The 19,440-nt window shown below is 41.7% G+C and overlaps 1 protein-coding gene across 2 annotated transcripts in view; it reads left to right on the top strand.

Annotated features, from left to right (window-relative positions):
• LOC101854716 (phosphate carrier protein, mitochondrial) overlaps positions 1–15,621 on the top strand; it is a gene marked incomplete at its 3' end in the record, with an annotated part of 23,739 nt that extends 8,118 nt beyond the window's left edge. For both annotated transcript variants that reach the window (XM_013082240.2, XM_035969654.1), the window contains 3 exon segments: positions 4,908–5,212; positions 7,003–7,184; positions 15,449–15,621. In XM_013082240.2, coding sequence (XP_012937694.1) covers positions 4,908–5,212; positions 7,003–7,184; positions 15,449–15,621 — 660 coding nt within the window.
• Between the last annotated feature and the right edge of the window lie 3,819 nt (positions 15,622–19,440).

Raw genomic sequence — 19,440 nt, 5'->3', positions numbered from 1 at the left:
AGACTGCCAGTCTAGCCGTACTTAGATCTAGGTTTGGCCCTATCGACTCAAGCCTGTTAAGTACACAGGTCTCATTAGATCTAGATCTAGTAATTATTCAGGTTCTAATACATGCAAGTCAGTAAGGCACCTTTTGGTTTTGTCTGAAATAGAAATACTTTATAGGCATTGCAAACTAAAAATTTCATTTACAATTCAGCAATCAATATTAAGTACGGCTACCCTGACAAGTCTTGCCGTCCTTAAGTACGGCTAGCCTGGCAGTCTAGCCGTACTTATCTTAGTCCCTATTAACATTAGAAAACAGGAGGTTTAAAATACATGCACTGTCATTAAGGCACCTGGTTTCGTCTCAAATACAAATACTTTAGGTACTGCACACAAAAAAAATATATTTACAATTCAGCAGGCCTATATATTTTTTTAATGGTCAGTCTAGCCATCATATTTAGAAAAAGTACGGCTAGACTGCCAGTCTAGCCGTCATTAAGTACGGCTAGCCTCTTCCTTTCCTATAAAAGACCTATAAGGTGTAATACATTACTTCTACTCTGGTCCTTTGTTCTAGTCACTTTGGCCAATCTCATATGTGTTCTTTTTTTCAGCAAACTATCATGGCGGTAGTATACTATGAATTTGCATTGTTTGTTTCGAGTGTTCATTTATTTGTTTCAAGTGCATATTGTGTTAAGTGCTCATTTATTGATCATGTTATGTTATTATGTCTTGTGTTTTTGGGATCTTACCCATTTGAATATATGTGTGTTTCTGCATTTAAGTCTGTTGTATGGCACTCTTTAATCTGATATTTACTGCAGGGCAGGAGTTCAGTTTTTTTATTTAAAGATGTTAATTAGTTCAGTTAAGAAGGGCCTGCACTAAATGTACCTTTCATCCTGTTAATTCTACTGAAAGTTGCTCTCAGGTGAAGAATCATCTAGGCACTAAAGTGGTGAACAATATTCTTCTCCTTGGCCCTGTCCAAAGCTTTGTTGTATTGTTACACTATATGAAGTTAAGTATTTTCCTTCTTTTATACATTTCTTTACTTTATGATACTTAATTCTGTTTTTTAAAACTGGGTTTTTGCTTATGTTAAAGGTAAATGTAGAAAAGGTGCCAACCGCGGCAGCAAGTGAACCTTACCTTCCTTTGTGATACACTGGTTACATTTATTGTCATTATGACCCATTATAACGGTCACAGTGCGGCCATGCTAGGTCTCCTGAATGGTTGGTGAAGAAACTCTGCATTTACAAATAGGAAGCCAATTTTTTTTCTTCTCACCGGAAGCACAACGCTGTGGCCTTGTTCCTTGACGGCTGCTGTTTCAATACCCCCAGCCTGGCCTTGTTCCCTAACAGATGCAAAAAGTTTGACGTAGACAGCGGTGTTGCTAACGTTTTGCAATGTTAGGGTCACCAACTAACAAACATACATTGAAGACATTCAAGAATAAGTTGGATATATATAGTATAGATCTGCACAGTTGATTTCTGTTCCTAAATGATAATTATTATGAACTCAAAGCACATCAAACTTCCTGGGAAAAAAGAATAAATGTATGTGAGATCCGTTTACAACAACTGGAATAATGACTTATGAATGAGACAGTTCTTATTTCGGATTACAATTTTTCTTTTTCTTTTTTTGGGGGTTTAATTCATGGCTAGCAATTTGAAATGTGTGTGAAGTGCTTGTAGGTCTGTTAGCACTAGGTGCAACGCCACATAGTACAGTGGAACTCGGATTCTATGAGGTCACGGGGCCTAACCTAAAATCTCGTTCAATCCTAGTGTTTGTTTTAGCAAACACATAAGGTTTTTGTGTTGATAATTACAGGCACTGAGCAAGTAAAGTATAAAGAGAAGTAACAAGTGTTGCCTGAAATGCCTGCGTATTATGAGCTGTGCAAAAGAAGACTGATTCGTTCAAATGCACGCCCGTGTCATCTCGATTGTTTGTCAAAAAGTTGTGTTGCTGTGTAGAGTCCCTTAGTTTGAGAGGATTTAAATTTAGCGTTTGACAATTTAACTTAAGATTTTATTGTTTTATTTTGTATTTGCAGTATTATCAGTCTTGTATTATCAAGAAAAGGTAGATTAATTGTGAGAAAAATAGACTGCTGTATCTATAATGTGAGGATGGTTGGTTGGTGCTTTAGTGCGATATACTCCTTTCTCCTCCTTTTTTTGTTTGTTATACTCTTTAAACACCTGATCACTGATCTCCGGCACTTACCGTATTGTGTTGCAAGTTCTGTAAAACTTAATTAAAGCTAAAACGAAAAAACTAATCTCCAAATGTGTATGAAAAGTAATGACATTTAGGTTAATTTATAGTGATAATGGCAAAAGTTGCCTTGTCACATGGTGACCTTGCAGTATCTGTTGCAATGTTTTTAAAACATTTCTCAGGGGGCTCTCGTGGCCTAGAGTAAGGTGTTCGCCTCTCATTTATAACAGTAGTCTCCGCCTAAACGCACGCTGCTCGGGAGAGTTCCTTAGCGTGTGTTTATACGGAGCGTGCGTTTACATGAACTTCTGCAAAGGGAGGAATGGACGCAGTCATCTCATTGCCTTGATATTCAATGATATTCTAGTGACCTCCCTTTGGGGTGGGGGTCACTTTGGGCCGATAATGTGACGACACGTGATTGTTTTGTGAAGGATTCCCCGAATGCGGTTAAGACTGCAAAGGCGTTTAATGGGTGTGTGTGTGTGGGGGGGGGGGGCGGAAGACAGACTCGATGTAATGAATGCACCATCAAATGTCGGGAACCAATAGCCTAAAAAAGAAATTGTTGGTGATAGTCATAGAGACGACGGCCCAGCCACGTGGCTTTCCAAGCGACCACCCCCGACCGTAAATTCATGAACGAGCATTCACGCGTGTTGCGCATCATAGGCTCAAGGTGACAATCCATGTGTGCGGGACGGCAGCGGCACGGCAGCGGGACGATAAAAATCGCTCCAACAGAAATACCAATGTCTGAATCCATAAGTGCGGGACGGCAGCGGGACGATAAAATCTCACCCAGGAGCGATTCTGCTGCTGACGCAGCTCTGCCGCAGACAAAAATATGGATGTGGCGGAATAGGGTTGACTGAAGAATCTCTGTGTGATGCAGTCAATTTATTTGGCACGGAAAACTTGCTGAAACCATTGCACTCCTATGTCGTCCTTCATCCACCCATTATCTTGATGCCCAAATGGTGCCTTCTGGGCTGTCTTGAATAGCAAAGGAATGGATGGACCTGTTTGTTATGCTAGTGACAAAAGATCAAGATAATTGCAACTTTACAATACTGGCGAAGTTACCCGTCGGCTGTGGCGAATTTCCCCGACGATTGGTAACCTTAGTAAAATATTATGTATTTATTTAATTAAATTGATTGAAATAACAATTAAATACCTCCACATAGAGATAATAAAGCAGTTACATTACTGGAATCAGTGCAAGAACATAGAAAATATGGATGATAATTAAGTCAATAAGAATGATAATAATAAGAATAATAAGATGATAAGTCAATAAGAATTAAATGCAGAGATGCGTAGGCTCTATGAAGAAGATTCATAGAAAAAGGCGCACTTTTCGTCCCGCTGCCGCACATATGGATTTAATGTGACTTGCGGTACCGCACATATCGTCCCGCTGCTGTGCCGCTGCCGTCCCGCACATATGAATTGTCACCTTCAGGCTAGGTCTAACTAAACATTAGCCAACACGCAGTCACTCAAACACCAGTCAGAAACCTTCTCTCAAAGAGATGCATTTCCAGTGACCAATCAAATAACGTTTCAGTCCCCCAACCCCCAACATTTCACTGACCAGTCCTAGACCTGTGTGTCTGTGGAAAGTTGGGTGTGAAAACGCTGTCCGTCACTCTCTTTGTTCGGCGTAAGGCCGTAACGCGGGCAGTCTCACCAAATATCCGGTTTTCTGGGCTTGTCTTAGATGCAAGCTGTGTAGATCGTACAGTAGTCGTGGTGAAAATTTCCCTCAGTCAAGCTTTACCTGTCACCAGTTTTTCCGATCGGAGCGTACGTTTAGGGGGAGTGACTGTGCGTTTGTACGTCTGAATTATTATAATTATATAGTAAAAAACCCGTCAGAGGATGAGGATGAAAGTGTGTGTTTGAGCGGAGCGTGCTTTTGTGTGGCGTGCGTTTAGGCGGAGACTACTGTAGGTCCCTTGTTTGAATCCGGATTGTGACGGGTGAGTGGTTGGCGGGTGCTCTGGTGCGGTTTGCTCCTTCTTTCCTGTCAAACGTCTATTGTCCTGATCTCTCCTACTTTTTTATGTTTGTTTACTCTCTTGTAATTCCTCTAAACTTCGGCACTTATATAACCTTATTGTGTAGTAAAACTCTTACGCAAACTAAAAAAAAAAAATAGTGACGGAAAATTTTCTTCTCAAAAATGTTCTCCTGTCACATCCTTTCCTGCTCTCTAACAATGTTCTGTTGTCTGCTTTCGTCTCCACTTTCTACTCCCAACCCACCTCCTTTGCCCACTCCTCTGGGCTCCTGACTCTTTTCTGCAGCCTTTCTACTGCTTCTTCTTGGCTCCCTCTTACTGCTATCTTTCAGCCACACCTCTGATCTTATTGTAGGTAAGATCTACTCCTAGCCTTCTGGGACAAGGGCGAAAAATCTCGGAGGTCCTGTGTGCAAGTTGCACACGTTAAAGATCGCTTGGTGGTCCAAAATCAATAAGAGTAGGCTTCGGCCGCCACCCGGGCAAAATTCAAAATTTCCTACCAACTGAAAATGTTTGGTGTGTTCCGCGTGCTTATATTTGTATTACCTTATATGCAGTTGCGAGTGCCGTAAAACACTTACCAAAAAAAAAAAAGTTCTCATTTCTGAAAATGTTTTCCCCTTTCAAATTTGTCTTTCAGAGGAGACCAGCTGTGAGTTTGGCTCATTGAAATATTATGCTCTTTGTGGCTTTGGAGGATTGTTGAGTTGTGGCCTGACACATACCGCTGTTGTCCCCCTCGACTTGGTCAAGTGCAGAATCCAGGTGGATGCTGCCAAATATGGGAACATTGTCAAAGGTTTCAAAGTCACACTTGCAGAGGAAGGAGTGAGAGCTTTAGGAAAGGGATGGGCTCCCACACTTGTGGGTTATTCCATGCAAGGAGTTGGAAAGTTTGGCTTTTACGAGCTGTTCAAGATCTTCTACTCCGGAATGCTTGGGGAGGTAAGACACTATTTTTCACTTGCTTTTAGATCAACAAATACAGCTTTTCTCATTGTCTCTAGTTTATCAAACATATGTCGTCAGGGATAGCTGTCTGAAAATAAAAACAAATCACTGGGTTGGGGAAAAAACAAATCACTGGGTTGGGGAATTCCTCCAGACCAAAAATGAGTCTGAGATGTGCGACATGCCAACACTTCCTGGAAGCAATGAGTCAAGTGCAACATTTTATTTTGCAGCTGATGTGAAGCAATTAGGGTGAGTAGGAGGCTTTTATGATTACAGTCCAGTTTATTCCTCGAACATGAAGGGAATGACGAGATTTACAGGCTCTGAAGGAGTTGAAAAGTTACCGCTGTTGTTGCTCCACATCCTTACTGTGGTATATTCTATTTCATACTCTTCTGTTTACGCAGTAGACGTTTTACGGCGCTCGCAACTGCATAAGGTCATATGAGCGCCAGAGGATTAGAGGTGTTACAAGAGAGTTAGGCCCCACGTCCACTGCACTTTTTCGTCACTTGCAGGCCAAGCTCACATGCAAATGAGCTTGTTTTTGTCAGTCACTGACTGCCTTTGCCTGACTACGCGATTTTCCTGCATGCACGCTTTTTCGTCAGTCGTGCAAGGGACTAAGAAAGCCTCGATTCGATTCATTTTGGAAGGAAATTTGCATCTTTAAGTACATTTTTGCTTCTTTATTGTATTTTACATGATCAATAAAGTTGTATCTCATTATATGTTGTACAATAGCAGATTTGTGCTGAAAAACAGCAAAAAAGTGGAATTAAAGCACTTGACCTAGATCTAGATCATTATTTCGTTCTCGGGAGAGCTAAAAATAGGCCAGGTTAGACCCAGCTAGGGACGAGTCTAGATCTGGATAGATCTACGTTCTCTAATGTTTAGTGCTTCCAAATTTCCGCCAATTTTTAGTTTTCTCCAGACATTATCTGCCAGTCCACTAGATTCTAGATCTACATCTCGATATATTGTGTCGCTTTGCTTTTCCTGAAACAGTGCTGTATATGAAGCTTAATTTACCCTTCGCTGATGAAAGTTCTGATGGCCGAGTGAACAGCGTGTCTGTGTTTGGAGGCAAACATTATTTTGTGAGCGTGGGTTTGAATCCCAGTCTCAGCTTTTTTTTTTTTTTCTCATCGTCCCAACTTACCAACAATTTTTCCCATAATTATAATTTGTTGCTTTTTAGTTTTTTAAAGTGATAAATAAATAAATAAATCGCCTGTGCTGTCTGTTGTTCTCGTAATCATAACACACTGGGCTAAAAATAGGTTTAGCTGGTCTGACGTCGGTGGATGCTGATCTTTTTGAGTCGCTTTTACACCATGAAAAAACCTCGTACATTAGCATGGCCTGGAACCTGGAAGTGATCTTATTTTGGTGGACGCATAGACTTACAAACATAAAAAAGAAGAAGGGGAGATAAGGACGAATGATAATCTCTTCTGTTTGCGTTGTTACAAATCAGGAAGCAAGATTAATGGTACTAGACTTTCTGGACGAGTTCAAATATTAATCCTTGTCACTTGAAAATGTTCGTTTGTCTTCATTCAAATATCTACATATTTTAGCTTTTCTGTGCCACTTTGATGTGTCTGGTAAGCTGCCATCATGGAATCCAAAAGGCATTCAGAATGTGAAATTTGAAGGCTTACCTTAAAATGTGCTGCTTTTATTATCATGTGATTATTAAAATTTGTTTTTTAAAAATGTGAATATACTTTTTTTTATTCCAATGGCACCTTTTGTCTACATCACCTTCTCAGGAAAACACTTACCTGTGGCGAACAAGTTTGTATCTGGCTGCCAGCGCTTCTGCTGAGTTTTTTGCTGACATTGCCCTGTGCCCCATGGAGGCCATCAAAGTACGTATTCAGACTCAACCGGGCTGGAGCACCACACTGCGTGAGGGATTCCCCAGAATTCTCAAGGAAGAGGGCGTCTCTGGGTAATTATTACGATTGCTTGTTCTGTAACTTTGTGCATAAGTGTCATAATGTAGTCTTTTGTTTTCGCCCAGTTATGTTTAGCAGTTTGGACCAATAGCAGGTCTCTCTGATTTGTGCACTTCAAGGATTTCTAGAACTAGATCTAAATTAAATTTTTAAAAAATTTTATTTTCTGGAGATCAAAGTGATGAGGATGATGATTTTGAAGGAATACCACTAAGATCGTCATCGTGAGTGAAACCAATAGATTTATTAGAGCACATCACAGATGAGGGTTTGACTCCCAAGAGGAGGCGCATGTAAGGTCAATTTGAATATATTACAATACAATAGCATCATCAGAGACAAAATTGCACTTGGTTTGAATTATTTGTTTTTATTCCGTTTGTATAAAAGAAGCAAAGTCTGTACTCCACATTCATTATCGTCAAGGGGGGCTCTCGTGGCCTTGAGGTTAAGGTGTTCTGCTATCATTCAATGGGTCCTGGGTAAGAATTTGGACAGCGACGGAAATGTTTTTCTCTAAAATTGTCTCCTTTCACCTCCTTTTCTGCTCTCTTGCAATGTTCTGTCGTCTGCTTTCGTCTCCACTTTCTACCCCTACCACCACCTCACCTCCTTTGCCCCCTCCTCTAGGCTTTCTACTGCTACTCCTTTTCCTTCTTACTGTTGTCTTTCAGCCACACCCCAGATCTTCTGGTAGCAAAGATCTACACCTAGCCTTCTCGGACAAGGGCGAAAAATCTCAGAGGTCTCATGTGTAAATTTCGCAAATGAAAGATCCCTTGGTGGTCCTAAATCGACAAGAGTAGGCTTCGGTCGCCGCCTGGGCAAGATTCAAAATTTCCTACCAACTGAAATTGTTTAATGTGTCCAGCGGGCTCATATGACCGTATGCAGTTGTGAGTGCCGTAAAACACTTACAGGAGAAAAAAGTTATGGTGAATTTATTTTTAGAAAATTAAATGACATGACGTGTTAAGAATGTAAGAGTATAAAAATTCTATTTTGCGTCAAGAACCATTACTATAACTATACATTTTTATAAAGCTTATAAACTGTAGAATGCGCTGAGAGGGGTCTCACAGTCAAACACAGGTGACTGAAATTCGTGGGGGATTGGAAATAGTGTTCTTCTAGATTTCCGTAATTCGTCATGTTCATGAAAGCCCCAACACCCCTAGTGGGTCGGGGGGATATAAGTAGACCCACTGCTCCGCCAGCAGGAGGTGCAACCCCTTCACTGGCGATTTGTTGTGGACATCTACGCCCATGTGCACTTGCTTTGGTGTATCGTCTGTCTTCTATCGTCTTTCTTCCTTCTTCTTTCGTCCTTCCCCGAGCTGACCGGGGAATAAAATAAAAATAGTTGGCTGTCCCATCAACAAGGGGTGTAACCCCCCGCTGGTGGGATGCCACTCGTATGTCACTAGCTCTCTGACGTAGGGGTGGCATCTTTTGTCCGCTCTTACTATGTCTTCTATCCATCTATCTTTCTTTCCGTTCTGTCGACCGAAGGTCCTGTCCAGCAAAGAATAGACCCCAAATCCCCGCAACGCGAGGCACCCCGTTGACCGCGGGGTGCGACCCGTACGACCGGAGAAGGGGACCCTGGTGGCTGAGGTGTGGCTTTCCTCACCAACACGCCACTTTGGCACTGGATTCGGTCTAGACGGGCGGGTGCAGTGGCCTACTGCACTCAATCGGTTGCGACCGGTTCATAGAACCGGTTTTGGCCAATCTTGGTTAGAAGGCAAGATTTCTTGTCGTCTGATTGGGAGTATACCTCCAGGGTAGCCCTGACACCAGCTATGGACTTCCGAGCAGTGTCCCCTTGTTGGACTCGGTGGCGGGTGGGGAGCCCTGGAGATGAATAAAAACGAATTATATAAGGATATGAAAACACAAATTTCTCCCCCTACCCCAATTCCCAACAAGTCCCTGTCAGGAGGAGCGGGTGTGAATCCTGACCAGGGCAAAAGAAAACGGATGAGAGAGGACGAGAGTATTAGTATCTGGGACCTGCCTAGACAAACATCGCTAGGATGGTCACCTTATTTGGTGATCTCCTCAGCTGATGAGTCAAAAACAAAAGTTACTTCTTTAAGCGTCTTTGCCATTGGCAAAGCTCTCAGAGCCTGTGGCATCCCCAGACCAAAGAAAGTCTCCCCCCAGGGGTCTGGCGACCTCTTGGTGGAGTTTGCCAACGTGGCCGATTCCGTACAATTACGGAAATGTACGTCGTTTGGCGGCATCCCTGTAAGTGTTGAGCCTCACAGGAGTCTCAATACTTCCAAGGGTGTTGTAAAGAGCCGTGACCTAGACGGCTGTACGGAGGAAGAAATGGTGCAAGAAATAGAAGGTGTCACCCACGCTCGTCGTGTCATAGTGCGACGAGATGGGAAAGAGATCCGCACCAACACATGGATACTGTCTTTCGACTGTCCAAGACCTCCTACCAAACTGACGATAGAGTACTTGGAACTAGAGGTAAAACCCTACGTCCCTAACCCGATGCGCTGTTTTTAATTGCCAGCGCTTCGGGCATACAAAATTAAGATGCCGGCGAAATGCTGTTTGCCCTCGCTGTGGCAAGGAGGGTCACACAGAGGAATCCTGCACGTCAGTTCCTCGGTGCCCAAATTGCCAGCAGGGAGGACATCCAGCATATTCGAGAGAATGTCCCAAGTACTCTCAAGAAAAGGCCATCCTAACCCACCGAGCGAAGTTCGGAGGCACCTTTGCCCAGGCTAAGGCAGCCGTCTTCCCGATGGGATTGGATTCAACACGAAAGACATACGCAGACGCTGCCAAGGCAGGCCCCAGAACCGCTGACAACGAAAAAGAAAAATTCCAAACCGTGAAAACGCCACGCACAACCAATAAAAATAAAAAAACCCAAAAGCGCCACGATAACCAGGAGGACATGGAGCTCTCCCTCCACACATCCCCTCCAAAACCTCTCAACATCTTCACCCCCAAAACCCTCACCATCTCCACCTTCATCATCACAACCATCCTCATCCTCACCACCATCTCCATCCTCACATACATCATCCTCATCCACATCCTCATCCTCACCACGCTCATCTTCATCCCCACCGCCAACTACATCTTCATCTTCACCTCCATCCCATCATCCTTCATCCAATAAAGCCCCTCCACCCACTCCCCGCACCCGCTCCCCCTCCTCTACCCGCATCCAGGACTCCGGTCCTCCTCCCCCTCCACACTCTCCCTCAAAAAAGGCTGCGGTCCACCATGACCGCAGCAGAATAAAACAAAGACAAAGGTCACCAACGACCCCCCAAAAAAATGTATCGAACCCGTGCCTTCAAAATAAATTAAAATGGCAGTTCTTCAGTGGAACATTCGCGGTTTGCGTGCAAACCAGGCAGAACTCTCTTATCTTTTGACCTCACACACCCCAAATGTAATCTGTCTACAAGAAACTAAATTGCCAACACCCACATTCACATTAAAAAACTATCAAACTTACAACCAAATATACACCGACAACCAAATCGCCTCTGGGGGCAACTCCATTTTAATAAATAACCAAACACTACACTGACAAATACAACTAAACACAACACCTCAAGCAGTTACGGTCAGGGTCACCCTACGCCGTCCTATAACTATCTGTTCAATATACATCCCTCCAAATTATCCTCTATCTTTAAGAGAACGGGGGCTCTCGTGGCCTAGAGGTAAGGTGTTGGCCTCTCATTCAAAGGTCCCGGGTTCGATTCCGGGTAGCGACCAAAACATTTTCTTCTCTAAAATTGTCTCCTTTCACATCCTTTCCTGATCTCTAGCAATGTTCTGTTGTCTGCTTTCATTTCCACTTTCTGCCCCCACCCCCTCACCTCCTTTGCCACCTCCTCTGGGCTCCTGACTCTTTCTGCAGCCTTTCTACTGCTACTCCTTGGCTACTCCTAACTGCTGTCTTTCTGCCACACCCCTGATCTTCTGGTAGGAAAGATCTACACCTAGCCTTCTCGGACAAGGGCGAAAAATCTCGGAGGGCCCGTGTGCAAGTTGCGCACGTTAAAGATCCCTTGGTGGTCTAAAATCGATAAGAGTAGGCTTCGGCCGCCACCCGGGCAAAATTCAAAATTTCCTACCAACGAAAAAGTATTAGGTGTGTCCCGCGCGCTCATATGACCTTATGCAGTTGCGAGCGCCGTAAAACCCTATACTGAACAAACAATTTAAGAGAACTAATAAACCTCAGAGACCAGCTCCCACAACAATTCATGTTGGGAGATTTTAATGCCCATAGCCCTCTTGGGGGAAATGAACCAACTGATACTGAAGGTAAAATCATAGAAGGTTTCTTAATAAAAACCAATACTAGTGTTTTTAACGACAATTCCCCAACATTTCAAAATTCAAATAACCTAAACTTTTCATCCATAGATTTAACCCTATGTGATCCTGACCTAATTCCAGACTTTCAGTGGTCGGTCCTGGACGACCCACACGGATCGGACCACTTTCCCATCACCCTAATTTCAGACATTCCACACCGAACTCCTATCCCGGACCGTTTCAATCTTAAAAAAGCGGACTGGGATGGGTTCCACATGGAATGTCTGGAGAAACTCAATCCATCTCAAACACAAACACAAACTTTTGAACGATTTCATGAAACCCTTCTCGAAATCGTTCAAAAACACATACCAAAATTGTCCACCAAACCCCCAAAAAATAAATGTTGGTTCACTGAAGACTGCCAAAAAGCTGTTGCGGCCAAAAAATCAGCTCTCAGGAAGTTTGTCAACTCTAAAACTAACGAAGACCTCATTAATTTAAAAATTGCGCAAGCCCAAGCACGCAGAAAAATCAGAACAGCCAAGAAACCATCTTTTCGAAATTGTCTAAAAAATCAACAACAACACACCAATGCACAAAGTCTGGAAGATGATAAAGAAATTAAAAGGTACTAAAAAAAGACACAAACACATCATAAAACCGAATAACTCCTTCGTAGAAACCGAAAAAACAGTTGCTGACTGTATAGCATCAACTCTCTCTGGAAATTCCTCTACCCACAATTACAACCCTGAATTCAAAAAAGTAAAAATGTCTTCTGAAAAAACAACTGTTGATTTTACCTCTTCAAATGGAGAAAACTATAATTGCAGCTTTTCTCTTAATGAATTAAAATGTAATATTGCAGAACTATCAAACACAGCTCCAGGCCCTGATCAAATACACAACGAAATCATCAAACGTCTTCCAGACGAAACACTCCTATTACTCCTTGATATTTACAATGAACTCTGGCATTCTCAACAATTTCCGAACAGTTGGCGTCTTGCCACTGTTATACCAATCCCAAAACCAGGAAAAGATCACTCTAACCCTTCAAACTACCGTCCCATAGCCCTTACAAACTGTTTCTGTAAACTTATGGAAAAACTTATTAACAAACGTCTAATGTGGTTTCTCGAAACCTCAAACTCCTTATCCAATTTTCAATGCGGTTTTCGCAAAAATCGCTCTACTATTGACCATCTCGTCCGACTTGAAACTTTCATTCGGGAAGCTTTCATTCGAAAAGAGCACCTTGTGGCTATTTTTTTCGACTTAGAAAAAGCCTTCGACACCACATGGAAACATGGTATTTTAAAAGACCTGCATGACTTGGGCTTACGCGGAAATCTTCCCGAATTTATACGAAACTTTTTGAAAGATCGATCATTTCAAGTAAAAGTAGGTTCAACCCTATCAAATTTACACACCCAAGAAGAAGGCGTCCCCCAGGGAAGCATCTTATCGCCCATTCTTTTTTAAATCAAAATCAATTCCATCACAAAAACCCTTCAAAACAATCCTAGGTGCTTTCCGTACTTCACCTGTAGAAAGTTTACAGGCAGAAGCGCATGAACCAGCTTTAGAACTTAAAAGGAAAAAACTCTCTTTGCAGTATGCTTTGAAACTTAGCTCAGTACCCCAAAACCCAGCCCACAAATGTGTCTTTGGCCTTCCCGAAGATCTCAAAACTCTATCCCCCTTAGGAAATAAAGTAAGCCCTTTCGGAATAAGAATCCAGAACGATCTCAAAGACATTGATTTTTCTGAAGACATAATCGAGCCCTTTGCCATGTCCAGCATACCTCCATGGCATTTAACCAAACCAAACATAGATACTAGTCTTGAAAAACACAACAAAAAGTCTACAGACAAAACTACATACTTAAACTCATACAAACAGCTAATAAATAGATACCCTGAAGCAGAGATACTTTTTACAGACGGATCCAAAAATGACTCCTCAGTAGGAGCTGCTGCCCTTGCATCGCCACACAGCTTAAGCTTAAGGAAACTCCACCCAGAAGCTTCAGTCTACACTGCTGAGGCTACAGCTCTTGAAATGGCCCTAAATATTATAGATCAATCAACCAAGTCTACTTTCCTAATCCTTTCAGACTCTCTCTCTTGTCTGAAATATTTAGAGCGCTCTGACACCTCCGACAACAGAATTTTAAAACTTATCATTAAACTGCATTTTCTACATCAGTCTGGAAAAACTATTACAGTAGCTTGGCTTCCAAGCCATGTAGGCATTGATGGCAACGAAGCCGTTGACCAATTTGCCAAAGAATCTCTAAAACTACCTGAAAACAAAAATAGTAAAATTCCTTTCTCTGACATGAAACCGAAAGTAAAAGAACACATCACATCCTCCTGGTCCCATATTTGGAATCAACAAGTACACAACATACTCCATTACATTCAACCGAAACTTACGCCCAGGAAACCACTCTCTCTACCACGAAGAGAAAAAGTAATTTTTACCCGACTAAAGATAGGACACACGCACGTCACGCACAAACATTTGCTCGAAGGAGAGGAAGCTCCTTTTTGCGTGGCGTGCAACACAAATTTCACAGTTCGGCACATCCTAACGGAATGTGTCGAATTTAATTATGTTCGTGAGAAATATTTCAAATGTAAAGATATTAAGACCCTTTTTGACATCATAGAGCCTAGAAAAATTTTAAGTTATATAAAAGAAATTGGACTAATAGAATATGAATATATATAGTCATTGTTATCGGTGTATATATACATACGGTGTATATATACATACACTGAAATTTATATTGTATATATACAAATGTAAATAAGCCTTTTCCATATTTACCAAAAATTTTTTTTAAAATAAATGTTTGTTCGTCTTTTTAGCATAATGGAAATAGTGTGATCGTTTGCGGTTGCGAGCTCCGAAAGACTCTTACTAAAAACACGTCTGATTTTGTAGCGGTGAAACCTGATGGCGCTTAAATGACCAAATTGTGTCGATAGTACGTAAAACATCTACCCAATCAATAAAATCGAAAGCCCCAAATACAAAGAAATAGAGAAAATCAAGGGAGGTAAAAAAGAACGTTAAAACAATTAACATGGTTAGCTCCCTCGATGAATGTGTTGACGGTGTGAAAGCAAGAAGATGAATGAATGTGGACAGCAGAAGATCTCACGTGTGCTCAGCTGACTCCTACGCCATTCCTTTCTTCTCATTTCATTGGCTTACAGAAAGTTATGCCTCTTGTCATCTGCACCCCCAGCGACCCTCACCATGATTGCACACGTGGCGAGCCAGTCATGCGGTTCGGTCTGCATCACTCCTCGTCCCCCCTTCTTCCAGCTTCTCTTAGTGAGACGAGGCCCATGTTTTGGCTGTAACAGAAACAAAGAAACACCTACCCGCGGCCAGAAAGGCTGTATAGCCAGGTCTTTAGTTGAGAATGCGAAGTGGATTTGTTCGAGACTCAAGTGTTGCATGTTCCGAGTGTTCAGGAACTCCGTGAAGTCAATACAAAGATAACATAAGCACTGAAACGGGACCAAGCATTATGTTCAAGGTACCCGAGAATTCATGATTTTCATATTCGGGATTCATGGACTCACTGCATATTCATAAAAAATACACTGAGGGATATAGTGACACATTTGTAAACAAAATGATCTGATATTCATTGTCAATGACAGAAGATCACGGTCACTGAACATTTATTTTTTTTCCCCGCAGTAATGTAAGAATATTCGACTCAAAAGCTTTCAGAAAATGTATAGTTATCAGTACCTCATTTGCTGTCTTCTATTGCTGTTCTTTATTTTCTTATCCTTATTCTAAATAAATTCTTTTAAATAGCCTTGACACCACAGCACATTGTATTGGGTACTTGGAGGATTAAAAAAAAAAGATTCTTGTGTTTGTTATTAATGTGATTTGTGCTTCTTGTTACAGGTTCTACAAAGGCCTTGTTCCACTGTGGGCCCGTCAGATCCCATACACAATGATGAAGTTTGCTTGCTTTGAACGCACAGTCGAGCTTTTGTACAAGAATGTGGTACCAAAGCCACGTTCAGAGTGCACCAAGGGAGAGCAGCTTGTTGTCACATTTGCCGCCGGTTACATTGGTATGTGTGTTCTCAGTGATAATGCTCAGCATTTTAAAAATAAAGTAGATTGTGCTATGTGAGTAAGGGGGGATTTAGGCCGATTCACCCAAGTGTTTGTTATTTCTGATGATATACATGTTTACATGTTGTGATTAGTCAAATGTGTGTCCAGTTTTCTGTATTGATCATTTTGTGTTATTAGTGAGGATTAGTATATTTTCTTTGTCTGCTTTGGGTGAATATGTGTAGTGGAGCAGTGCTTACAATCTTCAGTATTTTTACGCAAATCTGTACTGATAGGTCCGTGCTCCCCTATCATAACCAATTTCATCTGTAAAAAATACGATAGCCTAGGGCTACCGAAATTCCGTTGCAAAGGATCCGTGATCGCTTTCATGTTGTCTTGTAAAAGTCAGTGCTTCCAGTTTTCGGCAAATAGAAAAATTTCCGCAAAAATTTGTGTTTTAAAAAAATAATTAAAAATTATATTATTTTTAAAAATGCGAATTCCGGAATTACTAAGTCAACAATAGCCAACTCATACTGGAAGTGCTCTTTTATAATCTGAAGGTGTAGACAGTGTCTGTCACTTCTAAAGCACAAGCAAGCAGAGCACCAGCACTGTAAACAAGAGGAAGAAATGTGGTTCAATAGATCTTGGGCCTGCCAAGAAAAGGAATGTCTCAAGAGAGTTTGATTTTTTTATCAGACTTGTTATTTGAAAAAATTATGTTGTGGATTTAAGTTGAACATTAACTGTCAAGTTATTTAGATCTAGCTTTTATACTCTTGGGGGAACAACAGCACAAGGGAGAACAACATGGCCTTGGACTATACGGGTACCACACAACATAAGCAGAAAAAAAGTTGAACTATAACTGTCAAGTTTTATAGACCTAGCTGTTATACTATTATGGATGTACAGTACTGGTACAAGGGAGAAAGCGTGGCCTGGGATTTATATGGATCAACATAAGCAGAAAACGATGTATGCAAGTTACGTTTTTTTTTCCACTTACTTTATTGTTAAAACAGTGCTTCCACTCTTCCGTATTTTTACGGAAATCCGTACTTTCTGCCAGTTCCGTACTTGTTCCTGCATCATTATCAACTCCGTCCGCTGCGACAGCGTAGGATTACCGAAATTCCGTAGCAAAAGATCTGTACTCGCCTTTGTACCGTCTAGTACTAGTATAAGTTACGGATTTTTACGGTAATTCTCTCGGCCACAAGTTAATGTTATAGAAACCTGCCAGATTGAGCATTTCCTGCAATCGGCCATTATTCCGCTAGCCCCTTGCATTCATTGCGGGCTTGTCGGCAGTACATTTTTACCTGTGGATTGATCGAAATCTGGCGAATGTTTTGTGCCAATTTCCTCCTTTCTATCATTCACTCATTCCTTCTGTCTATCTTCGGATTGTTGCCGCGGCTGGAAAATCTGCGCGTTGATCAAGTAAATTGACTTGTGAACTTAGACAGAAAATTACTGTTAGAAAGAAACTTTTGTACAAATTTGTCTAGATCTAGAGAAATGATCAATACGGAGATTCTACGGCACGGGAACGCTATAGGGGCCGCGATGAAAGAAATTTATGCTAAAACTAACCTAAAACTACTTAAGTCAAGAATAATTCGAAGTGGTTTTCCGAGGTTGTGACAAGCGACATTCAGGCGTGAAATTTAAGGAAAATTAGGGTATACGCGGGGTAACTGTATTGTGAAGGTACATATTGTCGGCCTTATGATAAAACCGACTAACCCCAGCGAGGTAAATTTTGCAGGAGAAGGAATAAACTGTTTAATTTCAAAACAAAGGCGTCTAACGATAAATCAATGCTTTAAACACCTATAAAAACACTTTACCGAAAAACTGTAGACCTTTTTTTCCTTTAAAAATTGCTTTTAATGAAACTGCGTGGATTAGATGGTTATGTCGCTCAAATTTTCCTGGATAAAACCAACCAACTCTCAATTTTGTGGGTTGACTGATTTTATCAGGAAGCTACTGCTGGGCTTGAGTTTGGTTGAATTCAGCCAAACCACACTTGACGGTAACGTATTTGATCGAGGAGGAGGAGGAGGGGGAGGAGGAAGAGGGTGAGAAGGAGGAGGATAAGGAGAAAAAAAGAGGAGGAGTAAGAAGAAGAAAAAGGAAGAGGAGGAAGACTCTATTATTGCTACAAACATACTATCAGCTGCTGCCATTTCATAGCTACGGATTCAATTCGGGCAAAAACAGCAGTCCCAAAGGAGAACATTTTAGAGAAGTAGAAGAAGCAGAACACAGCAATGGGTGTATTAATTACATTTGAAGTAGAAGAACAGGAGGTTTGAAGGGTAAGGGAGAGCAGCTACAGCAACAACTACAAAAACAACAACTACAACAACAAAAACAACAGTAGTAGCAGCAGCAGCAGGCCTTTAGAATTTATGACAGTGTCTGAGACGGTACTATTGGCACTAGGTCGCCATTCAAAGGCCTGGAAAAAGGTAATACTAAGAAAAATGAAAGTAGAAAGCCACACAAAAGCTCTGCTACCTTTGCAATGGTTTGGGTGAAGTTGGTTACATATTATTATACAAAAAGACTCTGTGAGTAACAAAGAATGCGCCAACTTTCTCCAAGGTGCGTGGCTTGACAACTACTACTTTATTGAGTTTTCTCGACGATAGAAGAGCATGTCTGCCTCACTATGTGTCCTATGGCTACAACAAGGCAATACGACAAAAGTTACCATTGTTTTGAAAGACTCTACAATAATCGAATTTGGCTTGATCGCTTTCAAAACTTCTTATGGAGGCAAATTTTCATGGTAATTGTGGTAGCATCGTGGTACGACGGCCTTCAACTCCAGTAGATGTTTATACTGGTTGGCAGTTATCTTCAATCTGTCTTTGCAGAGAGGTCCAGCAGTAACCGTCGTACACAGGGTGTTCAGATTTCTTGGTCCTTGCAGCGCCTGCTATCCATCATCAAAGTTCAGCTTGTACTGAATTTTAAAGACTGGAGTGTACTTTGATGCCTGCAAGTCACTGACAGTAGGGTCGCCTGCTTTTCTCCCTGGACGGATTGTTTAGTGCTCTCCGACCTTTGCGAAATCTTTGAAAAAGCTGTGGGCCAGGTACATAACTTCATAGGGCCTGGGAATGCGTCTGGCTTTGAGCATGATGTTCACGTAGTCCATTGGGATGTACATCGGTGCGTTTTTTAGCGATCGCTCAATAGTGCCATGGACTGAATCCACTTCCATTTGGGTATGGCCCTTGGTGAGAATTTCTGCTCAACTGTGATGTCAAGCTCTTTGGCCAGCGAGACCATTGCACTCACCAGGGTGGCTTTCTGTTTTAGTAGTTGCACCAATCACTGCAGATGATGAAGTGGTTGAAGTCAGTCACTTGCAATATCAGTTAGTGAGTCAGACATGATGAAAACTGTTGAAGCTCAGACCAACTTCACTTTCATACCAGACATATCATCTGGCGTCTCTGGTAGCAAGATCCTAAATCGTAAAATTGTGTACAGCCAGTTTTGTTTTATAATATAAGGTGGATGTCTTTAGTGATGAGACTAGAAGGACGCACTGGATCTCCGTACAAAGGACACACACTTTGTTCTCTGGGTTCAGTGCAGCCTCCCTGTCCTTCTCCTTCTCTGGTCTAGCTGCAGCTTTCCTCATATTCATATTTGATGAGCTGTGTATTCTGTTTCTGTGAGGTTTCCAGATTTGAAGCTGGTACAAATGTCGCACTGGTCTTTCTTGGTTGAAAGTAAACCCAAATTGTTTTTCTTTAACTTTTGGCAGAACACTTGATAGCTCAATGTGGCTTTCACCC

Source organism: Aplysia californica, unplaced genomic scaffold, assembly GCF_000002075.1.
Source record: "Aplysia californica isolate F4 #8 unplaced genomic scaffold, AplCal3.0 scaffold00165, whole genome shotgun sequence".
In the NCBI taxonomy this organism is placed as follows: Eukaryota; Metazoa; Mollusca; class Gastropoda; order Aplysiida; family Aplysiidae; genus Aplysia; species Aplysia californica.
Note: the sequence above shows the minus strand (reverse complement) of the source record. Positions and strands in the feature narration are given on the sequence as shown.